General features: G+C 40.0%; 1 protein-coding gene across 1 annotated transcript in view; it reads right to left on the bottom strand.

Annotated features, from left to right (window-relative positions):
• The window catches only part of LOC116039139 (ephrin type-B receptor 1-like), a 101,226-nt gene that overhangs the window by 12,040 nt on the left and 66,348 nt on the right, over positions 1-22,838 (bottom strand). Inside the window, exons 10-17 of the mRNA XM_031283945.2 lie at positions 18,406-18,571; positions 17,809-17,914; positions 16,258-16,319; positions 15,963-16,160; positions 5,163-5,410; positions 2,028-2,095; positions 1,219-1,366; positions 469-618 (exon numbers count right to left, since the gene is read on the bottom strand). Of these exons, the coding sequence (XP_031139805.1) occupies positions 469-618; positions 1,219-1,366; positions 2,028-2,095; positions 5,163-5,410; positions 15,963-16,160; positions 16,258-16,319; positions 17,809-17,914; positions 18,406-18,571 (1,146 nt within the window). The remainder of the gene's footprint in view (positions 1-468; positions 619-1,218; positions 1,367-2,027; positions 2,096-5,162; positions 5,411-15,962; positions 16,161-16,257; positions 16,320-17,808; positions 17,915-18,405; positions 18,572-22,838) is intronic.

Below are 22,838 nucleotides of genomic sequence, written 5' to 3'. Positions count from 1 at the left end.
GCGAAATGATCATACTGTGCAGGTAATTGGAATAAAGTTGTCAAGAAATTAAGTATTCCCTGAAGAGAAGATCAGCTGAAAAACAAAATTCCTGATGCCTTTTGGTCTGATGTTCCAGGGAACAAACATTTCTGTGACACTTAAATTGATGTCCTCATTTTCCGTGTGTTTTCCAAGACATGCAGGCACCGTGCTGTGAGAGACGGCAAAGGAAACAAACAAGCACACCCCCCAACCCACTCACACGCGCTCTAGAAAGGCAGTGCGCGACAAAAAGAATGGGTAAAACGTATACAATCTTATACAGTCACAGACATCAATGAGAACACAAGAGTCTATTTCACTGTATCACACACACACACACACGCACACGCACGCACACGCACACGCACACGCACACACACACACACACACACACACACACACACACACACACACACACACACACACACACATGCAGTGGCTTACATCTTGGTTGCTCATGTCCCAGTAAGGCCTCTCTCCGTATGACATCACCTCCCAGGTGACGATCCCATAACTCCAGACATCTGAAGCTGACGTAAACTTCCTGTAGGCAATCGCCTCTGGAGCTGTCCACCGCACTGGGATTTTACCACCCTGAGAAAAAAGAAAAAGAAAAGGGAAGAAGAGAGGGGAAGATAAATGATAGAAAGAAAGAAAGAATGGAAAAATATGTTGCTGCATAGTTCGCGACGTGCACGGTTACACATTCATCACATAGTACTACACAAAGGGCCATAAGCAGCATATATCTGCAACAGTACACCATAAACACAAAGGTGAGGACTGACTACTGTAGTGGTCATCACAATCCTTACCACGACATGCATGTGCATACTGTATGTCACCACATACTGTGTTCAATGGGAGAAAAATAAAAACTGGAAAAGTAGAAATTTGTATCTGTTCAAGTAAAGACAAAGAGGATGTGTGATAGTGTAGTAAGAAGTGTAACATTCATTTATTCCACTTCTCCAATCTTCTAAATAAGGCAATGTGAAGACATTTGCAGATTTTGAAAACCAGGAAAAAAAAAACATTGCTACATGTTGGATTGGAATACTTGTGTATTTTATCTCTGTTCTTATCATTGTTGTATCTGTAAAGTCACTACTGTTTTCTTTTGCACCAATAATTGCAGCATTAGTGTATCCTCTTGAGTGTACGGTTATTGCATGTGAGTGTGTGAGTCCTCACCAGTGAGCTGGTGTAGGTAGGGTCAGAGGTGTCCTCCTCCAGATAACGTGATAATCCAAAGTCAGACACCTTACACACCAAGTTACTGTTAACCAGGATGTTCCGAGCAGCCAGGTCCCGGTGAACATAACTCATTTCCGCCAGATACCTGTAACATCAACAGGATTTATTGTGTGGATATATGTGTTATCCATTGCCAGCTACCTGGGCTACTATAAAAAGCTAATGGGATTTTGTGTGTGTGTGTGTGTGTGTGTGTGTGTGTGTGTGTGTGTGTGTGTGTGTGTGTGGCGTGTGTGTGTGCGTGTGTGTGTGTTATCACTGCCAGCTACCTTTGATATAGGGATGGGATTTAATGTCTGTGTACTTGTACATGTTTGTGTGTTATCACAGCCATATACCTGCTCTAAAACACAGATAGGATCTAGTGTGTGTGTGTGTGTGTGTGTGTGTGTGTGTGTGTGTGTGTGTGTGTGTGTGTGTGCTGCTGATGTCCGATTGAGTATATTGGATATAACCACATGAAATCTCAACGTCTCTTAGTATTGTTACATAAAAAATATAATTTGACACAACAATCATTACAACATCTGAAAAAGTTTCTTCTTCATCTTTATAATAATAATGGATTTCTGTAGCAGGTGTGTGTGTGTGTGTGTATGTGTGTGTGTGTGTGTGTGTGTGTGTGTGTGTGTGTGTGTGTGTGTGTGTGTATGTGTGTGTGTGTGTGTGTGTGTGTGTATGTGTGTGTGTGTGTGTGTGTGTGTGTGTGTGTGTGTGTGTGTGTGTGTGTGTGTGTGTGTGTATACCTCATTCCAGATGCGATGCCCCTCAGCATACCAACCAGCTGGATCACTGGAAACTGCCCATCATTTTGCTGCAAAACCATGCAATTATTTTTCCGTTTTCAGACTCTTTCACTTCAGTTATTTCGAGATAGTCAAAGATATGTCAGTTTTTCACATAAAACATTTTTTGGAGAAAGAAAAAACACCTTTTTTTTCAAACCAGATGACAGTTAACTTACATGTTACAAAATGTGGCTGTAATATGATTGCTGGTGTTGTTGAAATGTGATTTTCACGTTTTAACTTCAACTTAACAATTTTAATCATTTAATTAGTAATTTCCTATTCGTATTACAGCCCTTGGTCTTGGGTATGGTATGGTATGGGTTAGGTCAGGAAACTATACTTCAAAGTTAGATTCTGTACTTCTTATCACCGATATTTATTATCTCTTATCTCATTTGTGCCTTATTTTATTCTTTATAAATATGTGTGAAGTCCTTAAAACAATGCACCATTTAATGCTGACCCAATTGCAAATTTGTTGTGCTTGCATAATGACAATAAAGTTCTTGAATCTTGAAAGTGCTTGTATTAAACAGGGTCTAAAAACCCTCCTCCACAAATTGCTAATGTCAGATTTGGAGGGCTTTGTCCGACAATTTTGTAACTTTCTTCTATTGACATTAAATCTTTGTTACCTTAATTTGAGCATTGCTTCATGTTGTATATCTGTTTGTCCTTTACAGTATAAGCTGCTAGTTAATCAATTATTTTGACTTTATATAGAATGCAGGTTGACCAATGCAACACACAAGTAGCTGTAAAAAGGTAAGTAAGAATTCATTATTATAATGATTAATTATTAACTATTAATAGCTCAGATAAACAAAGATGTTTTTTTTAAGATGGAATAATTAAACAAGGACTTTGATAATATTCAACAATTGGCTTTTGCTGTCCCAAAGGTGTACAGTATGTGATAAGATGCAAAAGTGGTTCATTCTATAGTTTCAATAATTTAACTCAGATGATTAAGAGAAGATGTGTGTAGAGAATAATAGAACCATTTTCAAGAGGTTTGGCAAATATTTTCTTAATGTGCACAAACAAACATAACATTCCTATGCTGAATATCAAAAATCAACAGAAAAAAAACACTCATTTTGTGGAGCTGGAGGCTTGTTGATGTTGTTATGAGACATGTTGGCAAAACCCAAAGCCTTTTTTTGCTATTTTACTCTTTTCACCTTTGGGCCAGACAGTCTCTGTCTCTTAAAAACATCACTGACATCCCTGCTGACATGGTTGCAGTCAAAGGTGTGTGTGTGTCTTTTTAATTCACTTTGTGCATCACACTGCGCCTTTGATGCTCCTCTAGCCTAATCCTCTGCAGGCAAAACCTTTTTCTAGGTACACACACAAACACACACACACACACACACACACACACACACCATTGATCCTCTGGGTCTTGTGTCTGCAAGATGGTCACGCTAGGACAGCAACACCAGCAGTGAGATCAATCACTGTGTGTGTGTGTGTGTGTGTGTGTGTGTGTGTGTGTGTGTGTGTGTGTGTGTGTGTGTGTGTGTGTGTGTGTGTGTGTGTGTGTGTGTGTAAGTCAGTGGAGGATTTCTGAGTCAAAAGGGGTCACACTGTGAGAACCAAACATCAAAGAGTTTCTCTTTCTGTCTTTAGAGGCGCTTGGAAAGGAGGGCAGGATCAAAGGGACAGACAGACTGACAGATAGACATGCTCGCAGGATGAGGAGGAAGGAGCACAGGAAGGAGAAGAGAGGAGAAAAGGATAAGCGGGAGGTTCTCTTTCTCCAAAAACTCCCACTCCTCCCATCTGTTTGGGTATTTATGTGTTTGGACCATAGGCGTAATTTTTTCCGTAGTTTTTCCAAGTTTTTTTTCGCCTTTTTGGAATTTCGCTTAGAAATGTTTTTCAACTTTTTGTCGCCTTTTTCGAGTTTCGTTTCGACAATTTTACGATGTTTTTGTTGCTGTAGCCAGATGACCTCCTGTAGTTGACCTCCCTAAATAGTTGGCGATCTCAACCCCCCAATGTTGAACCCAAAGTTACGCCCTTGGTTTGGACTATAGATGACTTTAGATTGAAGATGAATGTGTATATCAATACTGTAGGCACATACATTAACATATACAGTATGTACAGTGTCTCTATGCTATTTTACAAAAAACATGAGATTGGTTCACAATTGTTTACTGGTATTATTTTCCTTAACAGCTTCAGTTTGCATGTAAAATTAAACTTGTCCTAAAAGACGATTACTAAGTCACCTTAAACACTTGAACAAGGTTTCAAAGTGTAAAGTGTAAAAGTTCTGTTTTATAAGCTGAAAAACAAAATCTTTCAACCATCTCATACGACTCAACCTGCTGATGAAGCCCATGTGATACAGCTGAAAGTTCCAAAATAAGAATGTAAATGGACTTTTAAAAGGCCCTGGAAATATATTTTCTTCAATCAGCATCTTACTTTGAGTCATGGGAATCTACATGAATGCATTATTTTCTGCCAAAGTTGTTGCTCATTTAGTCACAATTATTATTATTATTATTATTATTATATTAATACAGTATTTGATAGTGAAAAGAGAAATACTTGAGAAGCCAAGTAACGTTTTAGTAGCTTTAGGTTGAGATTGTTTTGTAAATACTGCTATATATCCAACATGTCTTATCTGTTTTTCATTGTTAGTTGCTTTTTCCATTTAATTCTTATATTATTTTTAGTTGCCTAATTTTATTTGCCTCATTGTAGTCCTGATGTTTGTGGTTTAACCCGGGTTCAACCATGTAGACAGAGCACTTTGTAATTTTTGTAAAACAAAAAGTGCAGTATTAATAAAGTTTATTATTATTATTGTAATTCATATTAGTAGTATTATAAAATATCTGACATTAGCAGCTTTAATCTAAAAATATATATAAATAATATATCTAAATATATAGTGTTGATACCAGGGTCATTTTAGTGGTACAGTATGCATTCCTGCACTTCCACTGTATCCGCCCAACATTAAAACTGTAGATCATTTTGAAAGTTATATTAGGTGCAGCAGTACACTGTTACAATGGCTATGTATGTATGTGTCTGTGTGTATAGTATGTATGTGTTATTTACCCTGAGAAACAAGTCAAGTGCTCCGTTCTCCATGAACTCTGTGATGATCATCGTCGGCCTGCTCTTGGTGACCACGCCCTCCAGTCTGATGATGTTTGGTTGGTCAAACTGGCCCATGATTGACGCCTCAGACAGGAAGTCCCTCCTCTGCCTCTCAGAGTAGCCAACCTTCAGGGTCTTGATGGCCACAGGAATTTCTTTTTTCCCAACAGGCTTAAGGCGACCCTTGTACACCTCCCCAAACTCACCTGAAGAAGAAGAAAACATTATGGAGCTGAAATTAAAGCATTCTGTCCTAGAGCAAAATCAAAAAGGAACAGTAAACACTTAAGGCTCTTTTAGAAAACAATATGTGACTCAGCAGGGAGTACATTATTAGGGATGTTTTTTTAATGCTTCTTTGAGTTCAGAGCCCTTGAATACATTATTACACAATCAAAGAGGCAAACAAATAATTGCATTTTTATCACATTGTATTATGTGGAAATAGGTCACCAGAGAAATCAGATGGGCTGAAGTTCATACCATTTGTTTACAATTTATGATTAAAAATTCTTAATCAATCAGACAAAGGGGAGCATATTGTCCTTTTCAGCAGCTGAGTTGGGCAGTAGCGTGAGGGGCAGGGCGTGTTAAACACATACACACTCTCTCAGTCGTGGGAGCTGCCCTCTGCACATTCAGTCTCATTCTGATGGCCTTTGAGCAGCTTTGCTCGAGCAGATTGAGGTTGAGGGCTTTGATTACGGGGACACTGGTGGTATTTTTGCAGACCGAAACAACAACAAAAATTGAATTTCTCTCAATAGCTCCTCTCGGGTGAAGAAAAGGTTTGTAGTAGAGGTGGCAAACAAGATAAAAGGGACAATGCCATTATTATTGTGAAGGTACTAGGCTTTGCACACCACACCTCAAGTTTCATCTTGTGGTTTAAACCAAGGCAGCCAGATGACCTCATGGAAAAAGAGACTGTACTGAAACACAACGTTCATAGGTTCAATGCCTGCAGTTTCATTATTTGTCCTGTAGGCTAAAACATTTTCTAACTCTGTCCATACTTCCAATTTCCAATTTATGTGCTGATGTCTCTGTGGTCACATAGGATGCCAGCTTATCTGTCAGCTAGGTAGGCTACTTGCATTAGCTACCTGACAAGAAGTAAGGGCGTTTTCACACATACCTCATTTGGTCCGGACTTTCGGACTTTTCAGTTTGATCCGAACCAAAATTAGAGGTGTGAAACCTCCCCTGGACCACGGTCCGGATCAAAAGACCAAATTTTGGTCCGACCAAAAGAGGTGGTCTCGGTCCGGACCAAACTGAACCATGGTCCGGTTCGTTTACAGTGTGAAAGCATTTTTTGGATGGTTCGGACTTTCGGACCAAATAGAAGAAGCTCTGGCAGGCTCTCCTTGTGTTACAAGACCGGGGAATAGCTCCTTTAAGGAATAGCTCGGTGCTTAGTGTGTAGGCTACATGAGAGAGTAACGGTGAATGCGCTCAGAGCAGACAGCTGTCGGCTATCAGAGCAGAGAATACATCAGCAGTTTATTTGTTAAGTGGTAGTAAATGTACAGTGTAGGTTTCCGTTTGTCTCTGAATAAATTCTCCAGAAAGTTCCAGTGTCTTGCTTCTCAACATCACAACAAAACAAAAAGAGCCGCGGCAGTAGGGGAGAACAGCAGTCAGCTGAAAAAACTCCGACACATAGAGAACAGGGGTGGCGAACCTGTGGCTCTTGAGCCGTATGCGGCTCTTTGCCTGCTCCTGTGAGGCTCTTACTGTGTGGCTGGGGGCTGTGTCATTGGTTGATTGTTGTTTTTAACTTTTCTGAAACATACAGTATTTCAGATAAGTAAAAAAAACACACATTTGAATGCATCTGCCAATACATTTGCCAATTATTTTAAAATGGAAAATAATGCAGCAGAGTTTTGAGGACAGATTCTGCAACCTGAGGAAAAACAGGGGCCACAGATCACCTTCCTCGTTAACCCTTTCACTGCTGAATCAGATTGTTTGAAAGCCCCTTTAGTGACAAATGAGTGAGAGAGTTCTTCGAGTGGCCACAACCGAGTTCAAGCAAGACCTGAAAAGACTGTGGATAACAAAGACTGTCAGATTTCCCACTGAGTCAATCTAAGTGAGAAAAAAAACTATGAAAACTGCTATGTATAATGACTGTCATTAGATCTGGAAGACACTGTTGCTGTTGTAGTGTGGACGTGCATGTTTTGTGTGGCTTTTTGCTATGGTGCGTTTTTTTTTGTGGCTCTTTATACCTAACTGGTTGGCCACCCCTGCATAGAGAAGATATGAGAGGACGGGGAAGCCTGTCTACAAACCAATCAATTATAAGTATCTGACGCAGCTCACGTATGTGATGACGGCAGGACGTAGTTTTGTCACGTAGAGATCTTTAGTGCGCTTGCATAACTGCAGTGTGAAACCAAAACTTACCGGATCAAATGTATACAATGTAACAAAAACATGAACCTTGGTCCGGACCTTGGTTCGGACTTTCATGTGTGAAAACGCCCTAAGAAAGAGTAAGACTGGAGTACCTAGTATTTACTCTAAGGTTATATAACATTCATAATAATGACATCATTAGTTTGTCAGACTTTAAAAAAGATCCACCAGAGTCACAGAAGACTTTAGGGTCGGTTATGCTCGATCAGAACTAGATTGTACGACGTGATCAAAAGTGTTTATAGTGTATATATACCATCTTAGAGAGGGGAGGCAACATTGTTTAAATACGGTGATAATGGTGCAAAAAAAAGTAAAAAAGTGAAAGAAGAATGAAAAAAGTGGTAGAGGGAGAAGTTCAAACCCTGGCTCCTTTCTCACTTCTGCACGTCTGCCGTGACGTGAGTGGGAATGTCATATTATCGGTTTCGGAAAGTTACAGAAATGGTTGTGCACAGCTCACCGGACACGGGATTTACTGAAGCCATTCGACTATCTGACAAGCACTTCTGTGATTGAGTACAATGGCACTTTTTATAGAATTTTTTTTCAGTGTTCAACGTTATACTGACATTGTATGAGACATAGTCTATATTCACTACGTTCCACTTCCGAGATTGTTCAGGTGCCGCCAGAAATTCCGCTGGATGTCTTTCATTTCGTCCGGATGTCCGGCACCTTCCGCTTTCTTTGTGTTGGCATTTTAAACTCCGGTCAATTTATGAGGACTATGGTTAACTGCTCCTCTCTGCAGGGTAAATTAAGATAGCTAGCTAGAGGATCTGTCAAATCTGAGTTTTTTGTGGCATGACAAAAACAACCTTTGAACGTACACATGTTCCACCAAAACAAGTTCCTTCCAGAGGCTGTTTTGCAGAGGCGCCGTTCCTCGGTGCCGCGCTTAGCGCCACCCATGACGATTGTGATTGGTTTAAAGAAATGCCAATAAACCAGAGCATGTTTTTCTCCCATCCTGGAATGCTAGCCAGACCCTCCTCCGCAGCGCTGTGGAGGAAGGTCTGGCAATGCGAAACTATAAGAGACATGTTCAAGTTGGACCAGTCAGTTCATCATGTCACGTTCAAATAAACCCCAAGCCCCACAGTGTGGAGGAGACAAATGCAGTCCTGTACAAATTACTGTTTAAACTAAAAGCTCCAGGAGGTTATCTTTTTCACGTGTTTTTGCTTTCTTTATGTATTGCTATGTTGACATATGAATTGGTGGGTCACGGTTTGTTACAATGTCAAATATATGAACTGTCTTAAACTTGTTTAATGTAGAGAAAACTTCCTACAGTGCTGGAGACACAGATGTCTTTTGTCGAAATAAATGCAGCCATATGCTGCTTGGGGACATGAAAATTGAATATCACTTCAAAATAAAAGTCCTCATCGCAGAGATATAAATCACATGTGAATAATGGATGAGTGATGGGAATTGGATGACAGGCTGTGTCGTCCTGTCTCACTGTGATCTCTTCTCCGCATCTCGCTGCTCATTAAAAACTATCTACTGACACTGCTGTAAACCAGCTGAAGTAGAGATGGATGGAGGGTAAAATAAGAAGGAGAATAGAAAGAGAGGATGGGGGGGGAGAAAGATAGGGGGGTGTAGAAATGAAAGAGTGAAGGATGGAAATGAGACAGTATTGATAAAAAGGGAGAAGAAGGGAGAAAGTATGAAAGCATGGACGGAGAGGGATGAAAACAGCAATTTTCGCAAAGAGAGGCGAGATCAGATGACATCTCACTTCCTCGTTTTCAAAAATAGAGGTGGTCAAGGAGAATATGGAGCAGACATATAGATATGATATTTTAGAAGAAATATTCCTTGGTTTATTCTACAATCTTGTCTTAAATCTACAGCATATCTAAATACAGTCTTAGTAGTATATTAACTGGCCTGTAAGGTGAAATATTATCGCTACTTTCTCTTGTAAATTAAAGTGTCTCAAGATTTAAATAAAGTGCTTTTTCATGAAGACATTTCTTACAGTGTGAACGATAGTAATAAGGAAAGAGAAAAAGAGACGGGTGTAATCACAGAGAGAGAGAAAGAGGAAGAGAGAGTGAGGTGAGATATTTTTATCATCTCCTAAGGGTGCTTTCTACTTTTATCTTCCCTCCTCAATCTGTTGATCCCCTTGGTTCTTTGTTTTAGCATTTCTCTATATGCAAACAAACTCTAAAACTCCAGAGGGGCTGAATCCCAGAGAAAGATGAAGATAGGAAGTATCAAAGAAATACGGAAAGAAAAACAAAAGAGAAAGTCGAAGGGAGGGAGAACGAGAGAAAGAGCTGTGGATACATTTTTACTTTCAATCACAGCAGAATGGGAGAGATTCAACCGTTTAAGGGCTCAAAGTCCGGCCACATCTCCTATCAACCCCAGGCTCATATTTTCCCCTCCCTCCCGTTATTTTCATCTCTCCTCTGTCACCTCTGGCTGAGGTGAGAAACCTTCCCCTGAGAGAAATAAAGTGAGAAACGGAGGGATTACGGAAAGCCTCACAGAGTTCCCAGAGCACATACTCTCAGCGGTGAGGGTCTCAATCTGGTTCATGACCTTAAACACCCAGAGCTCCATGGCCATTTGGGTTTGATTAGTTTTGGCCCAAAGAAAAAAAAAGTGAGGGAACATTTGGAGTAAAAACATTCCTCCATCTATTATGGTTTGAGGTATACAAATCATGAATGCACTGCAGCTAGATGGTGGCGTTGGTGTTGGGCAATATGACAATACATACCATGAAACTATATAAATTTCGCCGTACCCTTATATTGTGGTAACTATCCATTTAAAGCACTTAATGGTTTGGAGCCAAAATAAGTGTCTGATATGCTGCTCTTTTACGAGCCATCAAGAGCTCTTAGAACATCTGAAATGGGCTTGCTTACCATCACCAGGGTCAGAACCAAACATGCAGAAGCAACTTTTAGTTTCTATGCACCAACAGATCTGGAATAAACTTCAAGAACACTTGAGATCTGCCCCAACTCTGTGTTCTTTTAAACCGAGCCTTAAAACTTTTCTGTTTGCCATTACTTTCCCTGAGGTCATTTAGAGATGTTCATTTCTACACTTTTATGCTTCTAAAGTCTTTTAAATCTACAGTTTTTTGTTTTATGATTGTTGTATTTTCTGTTTTATTTGCTTTCTATGTTTATGCTTGTTTAAAGCACTTTGAATAAGTTTATGTGGTTTGATTTTCAAAAAACACCATATTTTTGTTGTTTGCTGCACATTGCTGCAGCTCCTCTTTTCACCCTGTGTGTTGACCTCTCTGTTTTAGCTACAGAGTGATGCATCTCACTTCTGTTCCAGCTTTGTTGGGAGTCGCACATGCAGAGTAGCTAGGTAAGGACTACTAGCCAGTCAGAAGCAGAGTATGACGTGTTTTACAAAGTGACGCACGTTTGTCACGGAAGTAAAGGCTGGACTACAATAGAGCTGTTTGGAGTAAGGTGACCAGATTTCTGAGACCAAATCCGGGGACATTTTCAGCTCAGAAGCGTAAATACCTCCAAAACAGGTAATGTTTTTATCTTTGTAAAAACGGGGACACTGCCCCAGGGGCCTCACTAGACCTAGAGGTGCACTGGGGCACAATTTAATAATAATGTATAACAATAACAATAACTTATTTCATTAGTAAATTGCTGTTGAACGACAAAAACAACCACCAGATGGGAAAAGGACATTTACAATAACTTCAAATGCACCACGAGACTGTAGTTTACCAGTTTCATTGAACGCACCGTCTGTGTTGTTTTCCCGACGGCAGCTGCAGATTGTTACATACCGGTGTTGAATCCTCTACAGTAAAACACAGTCAAACTTTTCACCGTTTAGCGTTAGCTGTCAGCATTTTAACCATGTTTAATCCTGCTACTAGCTAGTGGTAGGCTAACGTTAGCTGCTGTCGAGTTAGCTAGCGGTAGGCTAACGTTAGCTGCTGTTGAGTATAGTGTTAACTAGCGTCACATGCAGCGGTGTTTGTGTTGCCTGTATCGTCTTCAGAGCACCAGAGAGAAGTGCAGACATATCAGTGGCACCAGATTTCGGTAGCCAGGGTTGGCAGGAAGAAGATTTTTACAAGTAAATGTTCCAATTAATGATCCAGGCAGCACATTCTCGTCTCCCTCCTTCATTTTACAGTCGAATGGTGGCTTGAACGGCTCCGGGTCAAACGTCAATATGGAATGGATTAATCTGCGTTATTTATTTTTTTACGCGTTATTTTGACAGCCCTAATAATAACCATTATGGTGGGATACACGGACTAAGCAATTTACAAAAATGTCTGTGCTGACAGTTTACATGAGAATACATTATAATTTTGGCCCAAAGTTGGAGACCATGTAGAAATTTGTTGCAATTTCAAAACTGGATTACCCGGAAACCGCTTGTTGTACCGATGCATGTGTTGAGTGAAGAGTTTGTGAGATATTTTACAGAGAGTAATGGGTGTGCAGAGATTTATGCAGAATGCAAATATGATATTTCATGTAAGTTCAATGTTAATTTTTTCACAAACCATTTGTCACAGCAACTGGCGCTAATATCATTGGAAAGCTTAGATTCTGGTTGAGGTGGTTGTGCCAGACTCAGGCCTTTGGCTGAGTCTCTATCTGTCAGAGGGAGAGCAGGAGTGCGGTTGTGAAGAAGTTGGTAATTTCATGTTTTTTTGATTAACACTTTTGCATGCACTATATCCATGTCACATTCTCATTAGGGGCTAAGCCCCCCTAAAGGTCTGATCCTAGAATCGCCCCTGCTGCTACTTCATACTCGTACTCCACTACAACTCAGAGGGAAATGTTGTAATGTTTACTGCACTACATTTATCTGACAGCTTTTGCTTTATTGCTTCACGCTGGGCTTGTTTCTGCAACAGCTCACTGAGTATTGGATACAGTTAAAACTATTGAGGAAATATTTTCCTTTGACATTGGTCCAGTATTAAACGAGATCGCTGCAGTCGGCAACGGTGAAACAAGCTGCAATGTAAGTTAATAGGACAATTGTCCAGCTTGTATTTACGTTCATAAAAGTGCTTGTTTTGCCGCTGACAGGCTCAGATTAATATTCTAAGTGTCTGACAACATCATGGAAAGGGTTTCTAAGGAGGTTGACCTTTCTGTTAAAGAGTAAGATCCTTTTTTTAAACATAAAAAAGTCCACAAAATTGCGTTCGCTAAACCCACCAGACTCCAAGTAAATAAAGTCATTTTGGCATCGTAAAATATGGGCATTCTAGAACATCTCTGAGCAGCGCTTGCTCTGGCTGTCTTGAGCCTGCGCGTGTAGGGTGCGCGACTATACGTTTGGTCAATGTTTTCTTTCTTTCATTCCAATTTCGGGTCTGTCAGTCACAGTGAAACTCAAAAAACCGGGAGCGTCTGGACACCTTCGTTTGGAGCAGTTTGTGAACAGTGTTTTGTCTGGAAGATGGTAAGTCCCTTTGGGTGGATTTTGGGTTTTTTCACTTTTGTAAACCTATTACATGCACAGCAATATATACATATAACACAATAAAGGAAAGGGAGAAAAAAAAGCATAATATGAGCACTTTAAATTAATCAAAGTACCAAAACTGACAGTGAACCGGTGACTGTTAGAGATGTGAGTCCCCGAGGCAGTTTAATGCTGTCACCTTGACCCCATAGTAGGTGGTATGGAACTTTCATAAAAAAAGAGTTCAAAATGAAATGCAGAGATGATATACAGCTACAGTCTTTGAGACATTGAAAAGGTTATTTATTTGTGAATTTGATGCAAAAATTTGCATTAAGCATCAATATAACCTACAAAGCTTTATGTTGTTCTTCAGTATTAGTTGTATTCCCAATAGTTTTTAAAGGTCCAGTGTGTAACGTGTTTAGTTGTTCATTATCAAAATCTGTGTTGTCCATTCACAAACTTGTCCTTTTTCATGAATATTTATCACCACCATCAATTCCAAGTATTCCTTTTGGCTTGAAATTTTACATTTGCATTCGCATGAACTGGGGTAGATGCTCCATATTCATGCGCCATCTTGAAATACGTTAGCCATACAGGATATACTGCTCCACCTTTCGCGTTTTCGCTGTCACATGATAAACTCACAGGTGCTGCTAATGCTGCTAATGGGTATCGTAGCTTCCCGGCCCCGGCAAGTTTGAAGAAGGAAACATGGAGGACCACACATATTCAAAATCCAAATTTCAGGAACAGGAGTCTTCTTTTTCGCCCAGAAAAAGAAAAAGTATATTGAAAAGAGCAAGAGACCAGCTTTTTGAAGCGTGAAGGCTACCGTAGCTGTAATACGTACTTTGAACTGCGTGATGTGTGAGAGTTGATTGCAATATATGATCTCAACGCTAGATGGGAGAAATTCCTACACATTGGACCTTTAAGGCAAATTAAATTATAAACAAAGTTCGACCGGATGTCAAATGCCTATTCATTTTTACATGCCCTGCAATTGATGACTGGGTTGGAAGATGATGGCTGGATGTACTCCCGATTTATATTGTGCTGCCACTGCATTTTGTGAACCTATATTTATGACCTTGTGTAGTGGGTTTTAGCACATGTTTTACATATTTCTACTTTATGTTTTATGTATTTGCAGTTTTTATTGTATATTATGTTCAAATCTGTGTGTTTCACTTGTCTTGGATCCCCTTGGCGACGATGATTGAATATATAATAAAATCATTTAAGGTATTACATAGTTTCAGTACTCAGGGATCAGTAGTACAATTAAATCTTAGCAAATGTAAAATGTGTCCTTATATTTTGTTTCTTATTTCCATCTTTTTTTCCATCCAACAGCTAAACTTCTGCTCCCAAAAACATTTCAGAGGATGCCCTTCGGACTCCATTTCTCATCCAACTTTCTCTATTTGCCAAACATCACACAGCATTTCTTTCACAGTTCAGCTCGGATAGCCAAAGAGAATGCACTAAGACTGTTTTAATTTATTGCTGTGAAAGTTTTCAGCATGAATAAAACATGTCTCCTGACTTCAAAGGAAAATAAAGAAAGCAAAATAATAAATTGGCAGTGCACGTTTCCAGATCTTTCTCATTGACATAAACGTCTAGCACAGTTGAAGAAACTGATTAATTTACTGTAGAGTATCTGCCGGTTCAAGTGACAGTTGGTCTCATTAGAGGAAACCAAGGTTTACTTATCTAAATTTCCCTTTTGAAGCAGTTAATAGTAGGTAGATATGAACAAGGACTGAGTGTTTTTTTATTATCTTATACTCACAACTACAAATAGAATGAATGGACAGTTATATTTGACACACATCGAACTAATCATGGCTTTTCATTTGAGGCATTTGTAAAGACTTCTGTCTTTCATAAACAACATATAGAGAGAGAGAGAGAGAGAGAGAGAGAGAGAGAGAGAGAGAGAGAGAGAGAGAGAGAGAGAGAGAGAGAGAGACTAAAGCCCAGTTCAGACCAAAGATTCGAAACGAGACCAAACCGTTTAATAACGTTGCAGGGAAAGGTTACAGCGGTCTGAACCGGCCCGTCTCAACTCAACTCAAGCCAGCTGATCAGCCTGTCAAGTCTGTCAATATCTCTGGTTTTATCAGAGATATAAAACGTAGTTTTTTGCCAATTCAGCACTAGAAATATAACTGTAGAAAGCATCTACTATCACTAATGTTATCCATATTCATATTTAGACAAAACACATGATATATCCAGCTACAAATAAAAACCTGAAAGTCGGAAGTTAGACCAGAAGTACAAAGAGCCATTGCTAATGAAATCATACACCGTCTCGTTGCACTGGTGTTAGTCTATATCCTTGACGTTCCACTTCCGGGATTGCTCCGGTGCCGCAGGAAATTCCACCGGATGCATGTATTTTCCTTCTGCTTTCTTTTTTGGGGAATTTTAAACTCCGGTGGATTTATGAGGACTATGGTTAACTGCTCCTCAGATCTCTGCACAGTAAATTGAGACAGCTAGCTAGACTATCTGTCCAATCTGAGCTTTCTCTCGCACAAGTATTTTGCAGCGGTTCCATCCAATGCTTAGCGCAGCCCAAGATGATTGTGATTGGTTTAAAGAAATGCCAATAAACCGGAGCACGTTTTTCTCCCATCCCGGAATGCTGTGTGGAGTAGCCAGACCCTGTGGATGGTCTGGCAAAGCGAGACTACACTAGTGTGAACTGGCAGGTTTTAGAACGTCACAGACCGGCGCGTTGCAAGTAGTTGCAAGTTTTAACTCGTCTCGTCGCGAATCTTTGGTCTGAACTGGGCTTAAGGGTGAACCTAGGGTCAAAGACCCTAAGTCTATGAAAATCTCTACCTGATCCAATGACTTCCTCTATTTTGACACAGGAGGGGTCAATTTCCTTGGCAAACTCCCTGACAGCCTCGTTGGGGTCCTCGTAGGTGAAGGGGTCAATGTAGATCTTGACCCCCGGTGAACTATGGCCTTCAGACAGGGTGGGGAAGGTCACAGTGGGGGTAGGACCACTGAACATGTCAGGCCTCAGAGTCACCTCTGAGGAGAAAATTTGAAAGTGTAAAAATAAACACTGTTTTGGAAGTTTGGTGTGTGTGAAGGTAGAGCTCATTTAAAGTTTCAGTACTGGTCGTACCTCCTCCTGCGTTGTACTGCTGCAGCTTGTCACCGTACACACTCTCTTTCAACTGGCTTCTTCTGCAGACAGAAACACATACGGAGAGATTGTGAGGAAAGAGGCAAGCAGACAGAAATGCTACACAAAAATGAAAAATGCTAATTGGTTGTCAGTAAAAGAAATAGTCTGCCTGAATGTCATAAAAAAAGTCTGCTTCAGAGAAGGAAAGAGTCTTTCAGGAATTCATTAGTATTTGGTGGCTTGTCACTGCTCTGTTTTTTCAGCTCTTGTTTCCTGCTGTCATCTTTGGATGGAACCAAAGAAATGCACTCTGGAATATTTTAATACGTCAACTGATCTTTACAATAGACACCTTATACTACATACAGGAAAAAAAAGTTTGTTGTTTGCTGTTTCTCGGAGGTCATGGGGTCACAGGCATTTCTTATTTAATGTGTCTGCATACAGTATTCTGTGGCATATGGTTGCACATAACCTATATTTAGTAGTTTAAAGCTGATAGGTTAATTATTTTGGGGTTTTTACAATTTTCTCCACAAAATAGCCAATTGGTTTATCCCGATTCACATCAAATTTATGTCTTAATGCATGTTGTTTACTGTAACTTAATGTAAACACTGTCCTTTTGTTGTAAGAAAAATGGTTACAAAATGCAAATACAAGCTGCTTAAAATGGCCCGGACTCCATCAAAATAATGTAAAGAAAACTTTTCTATTTTTGACATAAAATTCTTAACTCAAGGTACACTTGCACATATAGTTTGCTCAGTTGTAATGGAGATGGCTCAGTCATCAGACCCTCATCATCAGACCATCTGTTATATGTTTGTTATCAGATGGTTGCATAGGGGGGGTGGGGATTACACCTGTTATTACGTGACTGAGGTTCCAGACTATGAGGTGTGGTAAAAGCTCTGGAAAGTCTTAATGAGTGAAATTTGAATTAATAATTCTTGTCACTTTCTGTAAATAAATGATGGCTAAATATCAATTTAGCTGCTTCAGTTTCGGGGTACTGGTAATGTGTATGCTGTTTTAGGGTCATGGCTTATTTGGACAGAACAGAGCCATTGTTAATGTTATTAGGAACACCTGTGCTTTTCCTACATGACAAGTCAAAATGTGTGAAATGGGCCAATCAATGGTTGGGATACTGAGTGTTTACACTGCAAAGAGTCAGAAAATTCTCACCACTATTCTTCAGATTTGATTTTGTATCAGATTTTCACACATTTTAAAAGAAATTTAAATATATACAGCTACATTCCCAGATTAAAAAAAGAAAAATGATTAGCCATATTGAATCCTATCAAGTCAGTACATGTTCAATGCCTTGCTTTAAGACATTTGATTGGACCAGTCAAGGTATGTAACATTTGTAACAGGATATTACTTCTACCGGTTAGGATATTCCTGTGACACACAAATGAATGCACCATATGTGTGTGTGTGTGTGTGTGTGTGTGTGTGTGTGTGTGTGTGTGTGTGTGTGTGTGTGTGTGGGTGTGTGTGTGTGTGTGTGTGTGTGTACATGTGTGGGTGCGTTACCTGGTGCAGATGATGGCAATAGCTACCAATGAGACGATACATACTCCACCTACTAAAGAGCCTGCAATCAGGGAGAGCTGCTGTCCTAGCTCTGACTTATACTCATCTGCAGAAATACACACAAAGACACACACAAAGACACACACACACACACACACACATACCCACACACACACACATTGAAAAGAGAGGTATTATTTATATATATTTTTGAGACTCCCAAATACACACAACTAAGCATTTCCAGAAGGGAAAATATACACAAAATATAATTTACAAAGCTCATTTTACATGACTGCAAACACACACACACACACACACACACACACACACACACACACACACACACACACACACACACACACACACACACACACACACACACACACACACAAAGTAGGGCAGAATTTAATTACTTCCACAGCCAGATTTTCACTCTTGCTCAACCTCTCACATTCCCCCTCTCAGTCCTGCAGTCTCTTTCCTCTTCACCATAAAAACCACGCTGACACACACACACACACACACACACACACACACACACACACACACACACACCTCCATACACTTCAGCCACCCACACATCCACCCACTTACCGTCGGTGAGCGTTTGGAAGAGCATTTCCTTGCTGTAGGCTCCGTAGCCGGCCACAGTGCGAGCCCTCACCTGCACCACGTAGCCGGTCCCCGGCCTCAGACCCTCCAGAACAACATTGGGTGTTTCGCTCTGGACCACTGAACTGTTCAGCACTGTCGACAGGGACTGAAGAGGAGGTTGAGAGAGAGGTGAATATATGTTTCACAGCAAGCCAAGTGAGAGGATAACACTTCTTCAGTCACAGACTAAGAGAGACTAAATTTAGTACTCAGTTTTGGCCTTCAGCTAAGACAAGATTATTTCTTCCAATGCTACAGTACAAACTGAGACATTCACTATTTTCAAAATGTGACACCACAGACACCCTGACAGGTTGTTGTAACTGCAACATATTGAGTTTGAATTAATCTAGTCATTCATTCATCTTGTCACACAATGCCATCATCACATTCTTTGTCATTTTCCATTTCCAACAGTAAACTAGAATTACTGCCTCGCGGTTATATGCCTTCGCCAACCAGTCAAGTTGTAGTTTACATCCATGTTTGTCCAGACTCATATAGGTAGTGAAGGGTTTGAAGGAATGTACAGTAATACAGGTACTAAGTGTATTTTTAGTGAATTGGAAGTTATCACTACATTGACATGTATGATTTCAAATTAAACTACTGAAGGTCAGCAAAAAGAAGACTTTCATCTGGTGTTAACTTGCTCTATAAGTGGTACCTAGCCATGTCTTTAAATTACATTTTAAAAATTGAACAGCAAGTTGTCTTTGCAGAAATGTTGTACATTTCACTCTGGGTAATCCACAGGCCTTGGTGTGAACAGATTTGTTACTCTGTAGAGATCCTGGGTCATTCTTTCTGGAAAGACACGTTGCCATTACATTTTACAAAATGTAATTTTTTCGTGTTCTGTGCAGCACAAACAGAATTCCATTTATTGAAGCGGTGACAGAGAGAAAGAAAAAAGGGCATAATTCAAAGCCTTGGCACATCAAACCTAAACGATTTGCATTGTTGTCATTCAGTCATTTTGTCCACAACTACATTCTTGATATTTTGTGAAAAAAAATCTCTTCCTCGTTGACTTCGTGCTCTTTGACTCTTTGACCCATTCTTACCTCAATCTCCTTCAAACAACAATAAAGTGATGATGCAGTCAATTAGATATTGCCCACAGAGAAAAATCTAGCAGAGCATTTGGGCCTCTTTCCATCCAGTCATTTTCCTGAAGGAATTAGGCATCACACCTAACAGGCCTATCTTATAAACCCAAGGCTACACCCTTTTACCTCTATCTTTCTACGCCGGCTTCCTCTCACCCATTTCTTTCAGATAAAAAGGTTTTTACTGCGGCAAGATCGAAACGGTCCAGAGGGAATGACAGATATGGTTTGGTGATGGCATGAAAGGACGGGGGAGGGAATCATGCCGCGAGGATGAAGGAGGTCGAGGGATCGACGGCAGAGCAAATAGAAGAGGAAGAGAGATGAGAGTCATGAGGAGGAGAGTTCAGGAGGGAAAAGAGCGGGGAGAAAGTTAACGGTTGGTGGTGGAAAGAGAGCAGAAGAAGGAGGGTTATCAAAAAAGGAATAAAAAAGGGGTTCAAGATGATTTGAGTTTTTATTACTTCATTTTATTAATCCTCCTTGATTGTCTTGAACCCCTTTTGTTGTTGCTTGCAGCTATCCAATTGTTACTATTATGACATGAGTTGTCTTCTGTTGTGTATTAGTGTTATTCCTGTCTACCCACAGTACTTTGATTATGATTTGATTTGTATTTGACATCATTAGGTTCTAATTCAATATTTGACTGCACTTGACTATTGATATATTGTACTATGACAAGCTAGATTCCAACTATCATAATTAGTACACGGCCCATGGGCAACCACAGAGTTTGCAGTGTTAAAAACCTGGGAGAGGATAAGATAGTTATATTTGGAAATGGTCACAGAAATGGGGGTATTGTGTCAGGGTGAGGTTTGGATTTGGGGGTATGTATGTGTGTGTGTGTGTGTGTGTGTGTGTGTGTGTGTGTGTGTGTAGGGGGGTGAAGAGGGGCTCTAGGCTTGTCACAGTGAAAAGGTTAGGGGGCAACCCATCTGGGAAGGTCTGGAAGCCAGAGATAAGTAGTGGGGGGAAATTCTGTCTCCCTGTGCCATATCAAATTTACAACATTAAAACATCATTATCTATAGAGTGGCTATGAGGGAAGGAGGTGAGGTGAGGGGGTGGGGGGTACCAGAAAAGGAGGTGCAGTGCAGCTGTCTGGTGAGAAAAACCTGTCATTTATCTCTCTCTCTCTCTCTCTCTCTCCAGGCTTATCAAACTGCTCCCCAAGGACTTCTACACGTAAAGCCGTGAGCTAAAATTAGTCACTTTATGTGGATGGCTTGTCTACAGTATAAATGCAGTATTTCTCCCTTCTTAAGATGTGTATCAAGGAAGAAGAATGAAAAGATGAAACAATGAAAGAACCTAACTGCCAGCTTTTGATTATGGGTCTTAATTGGCTTCCATGTTAAATAATGTTAAAGCAAAGGCAGCAGCAAATAAGGCCAGCTTAGAATAAAGTCGCTGCCCTGATTTTGACAAAGTAAGTGTTTTATCTGTGACTGTCAGACTGCAGCTCGAGTACATCTCTCAGTGAGTTCAGTTCTTCTCACTCTGTCCTAAACTCACTCTAATTGCTCTCCGAGAGGCAGAATCTCAACTTTCTCTTTCTGTTGCTGCTATTCTCTATCTTTCCCTGGAACTTCATTTTTACCCAAACTGTGGGAAGAAGCACCCCCACCCCCAGGTGCAGAACCCCCGCCTCTTGAGATGTATTTGTATTGTTGCATTTTAATCTTAATTATCGCTGGCAGCGTGAGCTTTTAAGATGGTTTCCTATTATATTGTGTACAGTGTCCTATATATTCAGACAGCCCTTCAAGCATGAACATAATATTATTATTCTTTAAATGCAGCTTCACTTAAAAACTGTGGTCATGAGTGTTGACTCCGTGATGCCAGTGCAGTTATCTTTATGACTAAACAATTTAGCCATATTCATATTGACATATTGTTTGGCTGACATAATGTCATGAGGTGCTGTTTTATTCCAGTGGTTTTTACAGTACACTATATGATCAATGTCTTCTAAAATTACTGTTTCATATGAGCATTTTCTGATCTACCACCTCTATAGTTGAGGTTAAGGACAAAAAAGAAACCAATGTTGACTGTTTGTAGGAGACCAGATAACTGCTGACAAAGTCAGACACTTTGCACAGCAGACTTTCCACCTGAGCTCCTTCCTAAGAGGTTTTGCGGCAGTAAAACAATGTCACACTACTGTAAGCGAGGATGGTCACTGTTTGCATGATCACAAAAGGTTAAAGGTGCCCTGCCACACATATTTCATTACTTTGTGGTAATGTCTGAAGTTCTACCATGGACTCTATAACACTTTTTGTGGGAAAAATGCCTTGGTTACCTTGTTTCAAGCCATTCTAGCATGATATAGAAAGCCTGCAGGAAGACTCAGTTCGATTTGTGCCAGTTCTCATTAATATTCAACGATCTAAGCTGCTTGACTCTGATTGGCTAACAGTCAGCCAATGAGAGCCTGGTTATCAGCATCCTTTACCCAGCGCAACTGGGCGAGCTCATGAATAGTAATGAGCTCAGGCAACACCACGTCAGACTGACCAGCTTTTGTAATTGGCCTGATTTCTCCGCTTATTTCTTTTCAGTGGCTAGAGCTGACAGAGGAGGTGGCAGTTCATTTTCACATTCACAACATAACACAAACATATATGGACCTAACATATTTCAAAAAATACAAGTAAAAATGGTTTTGTGTGGCAGGGCAATTTTAACTGTCAGGAAGATTTTAGGCACTTCAACAAACAACAATGCCGATTCTGATGAGGGCATAATTGCATTTCACTTATTTATCTTTTAAAAAAAAATAATATTCCATGAAAGAAAATCCTTAATGAGGACTTTTAGAACCCAGCTTTTATTATCACTGAATCAGCATGTGTTGATCATTTTAATAGCATTTTAAAATGTGTGAGTAAGACAAGAAAGAGCCTAGTCTGAATAAAACATGCAAACATAAGTGAGGTAACAATGATAGAACTTTTGTAGGATACCAATATTATATTGTACATATTTAATGCATATACCAGCATACATAAATTATTTCTTGATTTTGTTGAAAGCTGAGTATTTATGAAAAGCATCAATGGCACCATTAAGGCAAACTTAGTAGTAATAGTTTACAATAAGAACATATATAATAAACAATTGTGTCAGTGCTGTATTTAGTTCAGTTATAGGATTTAGTACATAGCACACACTGAACCAAGAGATGCAAGCACAATAAAAACAACACACACTCTCTCCTTTCCTTGTGCAGTGTAGTGAAATTAT

Source organism: Sander lucioperca, chromosome 11 (genome assembly GCF_008315115.2).
Source record: "Sander lucioperca isolate FBNREF2018 chromosome 11, SLUC_FBN_1.2, whole genome shotgun sequence".
In the NCBI taxonomy this organism is placed as follows: Eukaryota; Metazoa; Chordata; class Actinopteri; order Perciformes; family Percidae; genus Sander; species Sander lucioperca.
This window is presented reverse-complemented; position numbering and strand designations above follow the sequence as displayed.